At 41.7% G+C, this 11,484-nt stretch overlaps 1 protein-coding gene across 3 annotated transcripts; it reads right to left on the bottom strand.

Moving 5' to 3' along the window:
- Positions 1-533: 533 nt before the first annotated feature.
- Positions 534-11,168, bottom strand: tnpo2b (transportin 2b). 3 transcript variants are annotated; one of them, XM_026170181.2, is made up of 24 exons: positions 10,961-11,168; positions 10,223-10,322; positions 9,920-9,995; positions 9,624-9,773; positions 9,283-9,389; positions 9,028-9,161; positions 8,832-8,913; positions 8,052-8,174; positions 7,842-7,960; positions 7,679-7,739; positions 7,416-7,587; positions 6,464-6,616; positions 5,084-5,309; positions 4,825-4,996; positions 4,541-4,735; positions 4,297-4,455; positions 3,669-3,756; positions 3,478-3,576; positions 3,271-3,366; positions 3,078-3,153; positions 2,649-2,748; positions 2,468-2,542; positions 782-911; positions 534-673 (listed from the first exon to the last, which is right to left on the bottom strand). In XM_026170181.2, exons 2-23 carry the CDS (start codon positions 10,319-10,321, stop codon positions 804-806), a joined length of 2,670 nt encoding a protein of 889 aa, XP_026025966.1. In that variant the 5' UTR covers position 10,322; positions 10,961-11,168; the 3' UTR covers positions 534-673; positions 782-803. The 3 variants fall into 3 exon arrangements, with proteins under 3 accessions (XP_026025966.1, XP_080158855.1, XP_080158856.1); XM_080302729.1 differs by having other exon boundaries at positions 3,669-3,763; positions 4,298-4,455; XM_080302730.1 differs by lacking the exon at positions 10,961-11,168 and adding an exon at positions 10,670-10,867 and having other exon boundaries at positions 3,669-3,763; positions 4,298-4,455.
- Between the last annotated feature and the right edge of the window lie 316 nt (positions 11,169-11,484).

Raw genomic sequence — 11,484 nt, 5'->3', positions numbered from 1 at the left:
AGTAATTTATACTGAATCCTATTCCCCGGAAAAGAAATGTATCACCCAGAAAATGAACAGAATTTAGACACCTGTCGGTCCCTAACTACATGTAGTAGGTCTTAAAAAGTCTAAATTATAGTGCCACCTACAGTCTGTTACATGTACTGAATGTACAGCATGTGCAAGTTAAAGTGTGAGAGTCTGTGTTCGTTGGTCTGTCTCTGTCGGTCAAGAATTACTCTTAAGTTTAAGAATCCCATTAAAATCTCAGCTGTCCCTGTCCTCAAAGCCAAGTAACAGACCTTTCTGTGGCTCTTTTTTCCCTTCCTTATTACTGAATTCCCTCCGTTTCTTTCCCTGAACTCACTCTATGCTGGTATCTTTCCCTGCCTCTCCTCTTTCCCATCCTGTCTCTCCCTCCATCTCTCCTCCGTCTCCTTCTCTCTGTCCCTCTCTATCTGTCCCTACCAGTTAGTTTTTCTGTGTCAGGTCCCTGCCTAGTTAATCTAGAGGTGTCCTCCCTGTCCCTCCCTCCCACCCGCCTACCCTCCCTCTATGGACAAACACATAGGGCGTGGGGGCCGTCCATCAGGGGGAGCGGCCAATAGCATCCCTCTCCCTCCCCCCAGATCAGGGCAGTGCAATACACAGATGGATGAGTTTCCCATTCACCCTCCTCCTGCTGGCTCACCTGGAAGGAGCGAAAAGTGAGAGAGAGATGGACACAAATAAGTTAATATTAATCAAATGCAGTTTGTGCCTAAAAATGCAGTTTAAATGAAGCTGGATGTGGCATTACCTCTTAGGTGGGTGTAGAGAATCTAAACCCCATAGCAGGCTGCCAGTCTCTCCTTCAGCAGTGGTGGGAACTGCTCTGAAAACTGTTGCCAGTTCTCCTCCCCAACCTGCTCCTTAAAACCATGCAAGATCTTTGGAAACAGAAAAATGGCATCTCTTCAATATCTCAAGCAGGCAGGAGAAGTGGACTGATCGAGAAACAGTCCAGTGAAAAAGCATAATTACAACCTCAGGATCTTGTGTTATTATCTGCTCTAAAATTTCCACTTTGTCTCTATATGTTATGCTGCAACCACTGCTTACTGCATTACAGACCCACTGAATGTGTCACTTGTGGTCACATTTTAACCACCACAACTACAACCGAGCCAGCAATCCAGCTGAAGATAGCCGGTTAGTAGTGATTCAACTTTCAAAATAATGCAATAGTTCTCTTAGAGGAACATAAAAAACAAAAACTTAAATAAGGAGCCGTATATAGCTGAGAGAGTCCCACCTAAGTAAAGTATGTGTGTGCAAAACAGTGTCCAGTAAGTGGTTACTTCCTTCAGGGACATGGAGTGAAACTAATAGGCATCACCCAATATTTTCTGGAGACCTACGTCATATAGTATCAAAATACTATAAACTAGGCCAAAATCAGCTTAGATCAAAATAGTATAAAATAGGGCTGTTCGATATAACGATGCATATCGGATGACGATATGAAAACGTCCATCGTTTCATTTTACGCTATCATTTATTTCGTGGTGTCGCAAAATAAACTGTTTACGCAAATATTTTTTCATCGTTTTGATGGTCACTGTAGAATTTCTTAAAGTTCTCGCTTTCTCTTAATATAACCACACCACGGACGGACAAGCGACAGTTTTTATGCGTTGCCGTTAGCAACAACGACGGTAAAACCATCTCGTGGCTCCGCTGTCCGCTTCTTTGTTTTCCACATAAACCTTTCAAAATAAATCTGAAGATCCTGTTGAGATTTTTCAAAATAAACTGAATTACGTGAAATAGCATGCAGAGTGTTTACGGACAAGAAGCTAAAAAGAGCCGTCAGGTGCTAAAAAATAAACCTTAGACACGCCATAAAATAAAAACTCAAAGAAAATTGCGGCCGTTTCAACTTATGTAACACTCGACTCCAGGTACACGATGCCCAGCTGAAAACACTTCACGCAAGTCGAGATTCACAGAATTTACAGAAAATGTAACATTTGTGATACATACCGTTGTCGGGACAATAAATGTCTTATATCAGGATATGAGATTTTAGTCATATCGCACAGCCCTAGTATAAAAGGTAAATTTATAGACCAGGCAGATTTACCAATTTCATTTTGTTCGCCATAGAGGAACGGGGTATTATGAAACAGGTCAGTAATCAAATGCATCAAAGGAAGGGTCCTAACACTGAATTAAACATTACTGAATGGATCCTTGTGCTTTGACGTTTGTCTGTCTAGTCTTAGATCACACTTTATGTGATGGACCCTGAGGGGAATGTGTGCAGTCAGTTTTTCTGCATAGAAACATCCCTGTCTGTGCTGCTGAGGTTCATAGTTAACACTCTGCTGCGCCTAAGGTCACTGCACCTCACACCGAGTCACTCTCAGAGGGAGAGGAGACAGAAGGATGGTACTAGCTGTGGAAACAAGAACTCGCCCCTTAAAATGAGGTGGACCCTCACCTTGTAGAACATGTCTCTCAGGTCATCTTTAGGATTGACCCAGGAGGCCACAGCGTCACAGAAGAAGATGAAGTCCTGAACAAACACAGGAAGAGATCAACCTCAACACTATCTTTTGATTTAATTTACACCCAAATACGCACACTGTGAATCCTAATGACTGCAATGAGCAGTGTCTCACCTGCACCACACCTCCAGGGTTCACGCCAATCATAATGCAAATCCCACGGAAGGCGGAGTCTTTCTCCTCGTTGTCTCGGATGTTTCGGAGAGACGTACACCTGCATTGTGCAATTATTAACCAGTTAGTGACCGCTAAGCATGATTCTGCCAGAATTGTGAGTTCACAAGTCCCATTTTAATAAGAGATAAACCAAATCAAAAATTTATGGGAGACATGCAAACTGTTGTGTCACTGTGAAAGACGACTTATTTTGCTATTGGGCTTGAAGAAAAGAATTCTTATTCCCAAGGAATTAGTAACAATTCTGGAAATCATTTAAAGAATGAAGTTATGTAAATGATAATGCATCCATTAGAACAAAGTATCTTAAGTCTGCATTTTCACTTCAACCTCACTTTTCAGACTCAGAATCAAACCATCTCTCACCAGGGTCGGATGAACTGCGGCAACATGGGCGCGACCTCCTGAGGACACACATAGCCCAGCCGGCCAATGGTGATTGCTGGAAGAGAACAGAGATGAGTCAAACCTGCTCTTAGATAAATGCATATTTGTATCTGTACAAGTCCATTCCCTTCCCCTTGAAAGCATGTATAAAATGATCTGTGAAATCATATACCGGTGTTCTCCAACAGGGTCTTGGGAGTATTGGGTCGATTAATAATCTCCACCAGCTGGTTCAGAACCATAGCAATGTATGGCTGCATCTCCACTCCTGACAGAGAAATAAAAATAAAATGAGACACACGACATCTCACACTGTACAGCCGTACATCAAAAAGTTAGCATAAATACATAGAACAAAAACTGGGCTTCTTCCACGTACCCATCTGCATGCAGATCTCTCCTATGGCCCAGGTAGCGTTGTTGCAGACGGAGATGAACTCTGGGTTCAGATTTGTTCCGAGGATTGGCATGAATTCAGCTAAGAGAGACACAAAATGTTAAAAAGTAGAATTATGGGATACGTATATGTATGTACAGGTGTGTAAGGGTAACAGACAGCTAAATGTTTACCGATACAGGGTTTGACATGAGGAAAGCAAGCCTTGGTCAAGTCACCCAGCAGAGCAAATGAACTCTGTCTTACTTCGGGCATCGTATCCTGGGACAAAAGAGACAGAAAGACAAGGAGTAATGTGAATATACACCATCAAATGACTGAAAGAATTTGGCACATCTAACACGTCGTAGCAGTTGTCCTCCTCCTTCTTCTGCGATTTTGAAAAAAATAAAACATTGCAAAACATGAGCAGTTTAAAACAAAAAAAAGTGTTTCTTTCCAGATAAACCTTCTGTGATCAAATGGCTGCAAGCGCTGAGCACTCTGCTACAAATATAGCACATTTCCTCTGGCTACTTCACATTAAAATTAAATGCAGAGTGAAAAGTAGTGGAAAATATCCTGTTTACATGAGCATTTCTAAATACAACTGATACAAAGAACCAGGGATTTAAAAAAAAAAAAAAAAAATCCATTACATGAAATTACACTAATACCGATGTACATGCATGCAGCTAATTTGATTCAGAGAGAGACTCAGAGATTCATACACCAACATTAAAAATGAAAACTTAAACATATACAGCATTGACTCTGAATGATCTCTGGAAAGGCATTCACACAAACATAGGCTCTCCTCACCTGCATGCATTGGAAAAGCAGGGTCATGATATTACTGCGAGCCACGAGTGTGTCCACGTGGCCTCCGAGTCCCTCTGCCAAGCCACTTAAAAGATCCAAGGCCACAATCATGAAGTCCTTGTCGGGTGCTTCATACTGATCTGGCTGCTGACTGTACATCTGAGATGTACGCAAAACGAGTGTCATTTATGTAAAGCAGCAAAAGCATAAATTGTGAGTAATTAAATATGCATGTTTGGTTCACCATGGCCTGAGCAAGGGTCTTCTGGACCAGGGTGACACAGCGCTGATAGACGGGCTCACAATAGGGAAGGAAGCCGCTCTGCAGCGCTGTGGCAACAGATGACAGACACTCGAGCAGAGGGAAGAGATCTTTGTCCTCATCCTTCAACTCATTCCACTTGGCTATCAGTGGAGGCATCAGCTTTTGTATGTACTCCTAAACAAAACAAGAGGGAGATTTTTGTCTTTGTTTTTTGTCATTTTTGTGTAAATGCATGCAGCTGTGTCTAAAACGTTCGGGCTCACAGGCTGGTTGAGATGGTGTCCCACAGAGTCTGCCAGTGTTCCTATGGCATCATAGAGGATGAGGAGGTTTTTGTGCTGGTACTTCCCAAAAGCAAAAACCAGGGTGTCCAGGATAAAGCTCAGGTATGGTACCAGCTCTGTGCATGCTTCTTCCTCCAGAGTGGCAAATGCACTTTGAGGAAGGACGCAATTTGTTTAACCACTTATTAGTAAGAAACTAGAAAGCACACAGAAAACAAAGAAAAGGGAAGATCTGTACCTGCATGCAGCCTCTTGTACTCTCTTGTTGCCATCCAGGATCCGTTTGAGCAGCTCCGTCATGAGGGGTTTGAGGTGAGCATCAGGGGGCTGGCTGACCACCCAGTGGGCATAGCGACTGAGGGTCCAGCAGGCAATGGAGCGCACCAAGGCCTTCTTGTCACATAAACACTGGATGAGGTGAGGGATAAGCTCAGGCAAGTAAGGTACCATACCCTGCATACATCCTGGAAGGATAAACATAATTTATTTATCACTATTGTGGAAATGAGAAAAGAATTTGTTTTGATATTTCTAAAATTTAAAAAAGAATTAAAAAAAAAAGTTTTATAAAAGATTACACAATATGTGGGGGGTCTCCCCATAGTTACAGTCTTAAACTTATCATCTATGATCAGTTTTCTTTATAGGGGACCTAGGTAAACAACACATACCCATTTTCTGTCATATACAAAAGTAATCCCTAGGAGCCAAAGGTTCAGTTTTCAGATTGCTCTAAGTGCTTTGTTTCAGGCAGTTTTTGTACTCTTGGTTCTGGTCAGTGAGAGCAGATATCCTTAATGTGATCTCAGATAGGGCTGGGCCATATCATAACATTCACGGTAATACCGGTATAATGTTGGGCAATGATAAGAAAATGAAATATCGCGATAGAATATGGGTAAAACGCACAGTGCCTTTGTTTTCATACGCACATGGCGGAAAAAGCATGGCGGCGACGGAGAATGAGAAGAGTGAAAGTGGATCGTTAAATGAAACAGATGAACCAGAATTGGTTTGTAAAAATGCTGCAACTTCAGTGGTGTGGAACTGGTTTGGCTTTTGTCCCTCCGATACACAACAAAGCACTATTTTTGGTAGAGCATGCTAGCGGGCCGTCGTTATTACCGTGTTTTTTGGAAAATACGGCACACTTAAAATCAATACTTGGATTTTTCTGAAAATCAACAGTGCCCCTTATAATCCCGTGTGCCTTCTGTATGAATTCTGGTTGTGTTTACTGACCTCGAAACGATTTTATGTGGTACACGGCGCTCAAAAATATGTCAAATGTTTTGTCTAGTGTCAATTATATTGTCAGTTATAAAGTTATCGCAAATTTTCAAATGTATATCGCGATAAATGTTTTTGGTCATATTGCCCTGCTCTAATCTCAGATACACAGCTCTGGCTGTAGCAAAAAAGATCCATCCACCTTCTGTTCAAGCAATAGGCAAGTTAGCTTAAAAGGAGGGGCCAAGAAAACTAACATGGCTTGTTTCAGTAGTGGATGAACTGGGGTACCACAAAAAGCCCAGATTAAAACTAGAAATTTATTTTTTCTCAGGTAAAATAGAAAAACATATTAAGTCCCCTTTACTGTGCTTCTGCCTCATCTTACCCTCAGCAATAGCCCCAAGCACCAGGATGCCGGACTCCTTGATGACCCAATCAGGATGGAAAAGCAGGCCTTTGAGCAAGGGGAGGAGATGAGGCAGCAACTCCTCACGAAACACGTTGGCAAGAACATCCAGAGCGGCAGCAGAGCACTTCCCTGAAAAGAGGAAAATCCAGGATCAGTGTTGGATAACTATGTTATAATAAAAGGTACCACAACAGGGTTATAATGGTTATAATAAAGAGGATAAGTAGGTGGGTTTTTTTGGTAAATGCTCCCCAGAGAAATCAATCCATTTCTATTCATATCTCTCACATACCTGCGCGTGCACACACTCTTGCAAACACACACGGGGCGCTTAACAAATTTGTTACACCACCACCCAATGAAGGTTAATAATTAAACATTAACAATTAACAGTATCGGTAATTGCTAAAATCATTTTTTCTGTTTCTGTAATGAGTAATTCACCGGTATGTGCACACTCTTTAACCAAAAACTGTTTTGAATGCTAACCCTAAACCTTGTCCATGAATTTTCAAATGTACTGTTTTGAAGAAAAAAATAGAAGAAAAAAAAAAGTGAAGCACTTTTTTAATATTAATACTACACAACAAAACAGTATATAATAGGTTTTAGGTTGAAAGACGTTTTTGACATGACGCAGTTTCCACGCAGGTTCAAAAAACCTACAGGATCCCTTTTCAATCAAACATCCTTGTATTCTATTCTACTTTAACCTTAATTTTTAAATAATGTTCAAAAGATCACCCAGTCCTACCTCTTTCCTTCTAATGCTTAGATTATTTTATGTCACAAAAGATTTCACAAGAACCTTTTCTTTATTAATAATTTAGTTCTACGTTTAATTTTTTGTGCTGTTCTGCTCCATTTTACTTGTTTTGGTAAGGAAATCTAATCTAACTTTAATTCTAACTTTGCATGCGAAACTCACGTAGGTTCCAATCAGACAGCGTGTCATCATCATCGTCCTCATCTTCATCGATGTCCTCCCCCTCCTCGCCCTCCCCTCCTTCATGCTGCAGGGTGACAGTGCGGGACTTGTGGAAGCGAGGCTTGATGTCCTGCTCGCTGTCTGGAATCGTCTCGTCCTCTTCAACATCACCCTGGAGGAGATCAGAGCTCAAGGTGAATTCAGAACACAGGTAAACAGCAAAACACAAGAAGAGATGCCAGATTTGTCCAGAGGATGCTAACCTTTAGTAGAATGATATCTATTTCAGAATACTTCATCCCATTCACCAGTATAGGTATCAGTCTGAAAAGGAAAAAAAAAAAAGATAAGGAAACACATTACTACTCAGATGAAATTATCTCATCATTAAACCAGTCCTTGCTATGGGAGAAAGTGAGCACTTACTGGACCAAGTGGCCAGAAAGGGCCTCTTTACAGATGGGCTGTTCAGCCAGTGTCAGCCAGAACTCACAGGCCTCCAGGGCCACGTTCTCATCTGGGTCCTGCGTCCGCTGGAGCATATACTGGGAAAAAAAAACCCAACAACAAGTGATTAAGAAGATGAGAAAGCGACAGCCAAACATAGTTTAAGGTCGAGATGAGTCAGGCCTTTACCTGGATGATGCTGTGCATGTGAGGGATGAGACGGTCAATTCGGACTTCTAGGAGCATGACCAGAGCCCTGCACACATTCTTCCTCACTTCACTGTCCTCGTCCCCAGCCAGAGCAAACAGACTCTGGATAGAAAATAAACAAACAACAGAAAGAAAACAAATTAAAAACGGGAAGGAAAGACAGGTAGGGTCAACAAAGGTGAAGGAACAAAAACAATTTATTATTCATTTATTATTCTAGAGGTTTTATGAGGCTTTACACCTTTACTATAAAACGTGTGCAGGTCTGTTTAATTATTTTACACGTGCTGGCAATCTACCCACATCCACAAACTAACTAGAGTCTAGGAACATTTTGGCCCATCACTGACACAGCAGACATGTCGCTCAACAGGAATAAATATGCAACCTTTTCTTTTTTGTTTTACAGAACAGGGCAAAAAAAACTGCTTGGAACATTTTAGAAATTATGTCATCACATAGTTTGTCCAGCAGAGCAGCTCAGACTTCATTGTTTACAAAACTGTCAGCACTGTCTGCAACACATGTGGCAGAGTATATCACAGCTGAGCAGATGGTGGTGCGGCGCCAAATGGTGTTTTCACAGTAAGCTGAAAAAGTGCCGTGTTCATGCAGCTTCTGTTTGAAGTCAAAAAGAGGCTTTCGCAAAAACCCCCCCAAAAAAAACCCAAACAACAACAACAAAAATACCTTCATGGAGCAAAATTTTGCGATCCTCGTAAAAACGTAAGTAAAAGTAAAAAATGTTGAATTGCTCACCTCAATAAAGGTGTCGATGTTATCCATCAGAGCCTGAGCTCGGCCAATGATAAACTGGTTCACACAAGCTATAGCATGGGACCTTGGCGAAAAAGAAAAAACAAGAGATAATTTTAACAAGGAGATTTTAGATGAGGAGGAAAGGAAAACTGCTAATTCTGCAAGATTCAGACACTGAGACTTGGATTTCACTGACCTGATCTTGGGGCTGCAATGTTTGAAAAACTGGAGGAATTTGGGGATCATGATGTTAAGAGGTCTGTTCAAAGCATCGCTATCCAACAACTCTGATGAATCCTCACAGATCTTTTGCAGTGCTCCAAAAGAACCCTGCCAAAAAAAACCAAATCAGAAACAAATTACAAAAGAAACAGACACAAACCTTATCACCAAAATAGTACCAAATTTTCATTGCAAGGCTGTGCATGTGTTTAAGGTATGTAACCCTAACCTCGCAGGTGTTATAGTCCTCCGAGTTGAGCAAGTTACAGAGCTGAGGCAGCAGCTCTGGCCAGGTCTGCAGCTCTCCTTTGGAGGCGATGGTCGTGATCAGAATGCCTTTATAATAAAGAGTTAAAAAGTTACACACTAGTACATTAGGCTTTAAAACCCAGCCGGATAACTCACCCTCTGTCATTTAAAGATCTTGAAAATACAATGCTTTCTCCCACACAACCATATTACCTGCAAAAATTCACCCACCTCCATAATAATCTGACTCACACTGCTGAAAAACTCCATCTAACTAAACCTTTTATTTCTCAAGCTTCCCTCTCTGACTGAAACACCCACCGATTGTAGCTCTGATAAGCGGTGAAGGGTCTCCGATGTTGTTGAGGCATTCTCGTTTGATGAAGTCTGCCACATTGGGAGGGAAGTTCTGGTAGTGAGCTTTCACATTGTTCTTCAGAATCAGACCGCTCAGAGAACGAGTGGGCTCATCTTGAGAAGGAAGACAGCAGAGAGGCAACATGAAAACCCAAAAGGAGGTGGTGAGATACAGAGAGGTAAGCAAAGATGAAACAATCTAGTACGCGTTTTTTTTTTGTTTGTTTTTTTAATTATAAATTTGATGTGCACAAACTCACCTTCAGATTTTAGGCTTGTGAGAACAAAGATGAGATAGTTGTTGAAATCTGGAAACTGGTTAAGCTGTTCCAGTTTCTGCAGAGTCTGTTAAGGAGTTGAATCACTATAAATACAGAGCAAGAATTCACACATCCTCACAGACCTTCATTTCACAGACACTTGATGCAAGCTGAACAAACAGTATCTTCTCATTGTCCTCCAAACTGACACACCAGCTCTCATGGGGGAGGCAACATTTCACACCTTCTCCTCTCACCCTAACTGTCAAACACACACACATACAGAGCCAGATGTAAGGATACTTCTTGCACAGCTCTCTGTGTTGCTGTGTCTGGGGACTGGGAATCCTTGAGTAACTGAAGCACTTGCTGCAGACCTTGTTCATCCGGCTGCCACTCCATCCTACAACAGAACACACACACACGTTACCCGTTTAGGGGCTCACTGCAGCACCTGTAATCTTACAAATCAAAACGCCATGTAATGACTACAGAACAAATGAATTATGCTGACTTATTAAAAGCATCAAATTCTAAAATAGCCTCAAAACCGGTTCTTTGAATCGTAATTTGAGACAAAATGCTGGAGTCAGTGTAAATATGTATAGCGTAGCAAAACAGTGCTGCGGAAGCAGTGGCGTTTATGAACATTTGACATTTCTGGCGAGGACCACCAACAACCAGTGGTCATTTAAGGCTTCACGAATAAGTAGCCAAACATCAACAACTATCAACCGTGACCCTAAGAACCTTTTCTACGTGAGGCCCAGACGGTAAAGGCGCAAATGTCTCGCTCCATCAGCTAGCAAGCTAGCCTGGCGTCGCAGTAACAGGTAAACGATTCACTGATTGCCGAAACGCTTTCTCACATCAACTACCCGGCTGCCACAGTTATGTTTTAATCCAAGCCACAAAAGCCGCTAAAGGGGTTCAATTAATATGCATAACAAGGCAGCCGCACACCAACCCCCCCTTTCCCCCGGCAGCTATCAGTAGCACCGCTAGCTAACAGCATCCTGAAAGTACCGCGAAAGGTTTTACCTGGTTTCTCCGATGTGGTAGATCTATATTCCTACAGACAACCGCGCAGATGCAATGTACCAACTAACATTAAATAATATATATATCCGCGGTCTGTGTAGGTAAATACAAACTTCTAATCGCAGTAGATCTACGTGGTTGCTATGCTAGTTGGTATGTGACAGAGATTGCATGCCTTGCAATCAAGCCGGGTGATCTGTATGATCACGTTCGGCTTCCGTATTCGAGCGAGGTGAAAGAGACGTAAACAACTTTAAGTATTACTGTTATTTCAGTCTGTGTTCAGCATTTATGAGCATTTACCGCTTAATTAATAATGCATGTATGATTATAAAATTCTGATAACATTTTATTCCGTGAACGGAGCAGATTATACAATATACCTACGTCGGTTTGTGCGGTTTCATTTTTCTCCACTAGATGGAACCATATTCAACGCCTCTAGCCTGTTAGCTATGTGTATGAAGTGAGACAGGGCGTTGACAGAAAAACACTGTCACCAGAGATGATGGCCCATCAACAAT

This window comes from Astatotilapia calliptera, chromosome 6 (genome assembly GCF_964374335.1).
Source record: "Astatotilapia calliptera chromosome 6, fAstCal68.1, whole genome shotgun sequence".
NCBI classification, from domain to species: Eukaryota; Metazoa; Chordata; class Actinopteri; order Cichliformes; family Cichlidae; genus Astatotilapia; species Astatotilapia calliptera.
The sequence above is the reverse complement of the archived record's forward strand: the minus strand, read 5'-3'. Positions and strand labels throughout refer to the sequence as shown.

Excerpts from the sequence above, each read along its gene's own strand:
- tnpo2b (XM_080302729.1), bottom strand. The coding sequence starts at position 10,321 with ATGGAGTGGCAGCCGGATGAACAAGGTCTGCAGCAAGTGCTTCAGTTA. Across the intron at positions 9,390-9,623 it reads GCTTATCAGAGCTACAATCG|GCATTCTGATCACGACCATC; the intron begins GTGGGTGTTTCA and ends TTTATTATAAAG. Across the intron at positions 7,961-8,051 it reads ACATGCACAGCATCATCCAG|TATATGCTCCAGCGGACGCA; the intron begins GTAAAGGCCTGA and ends TTTTTTTCCCAG.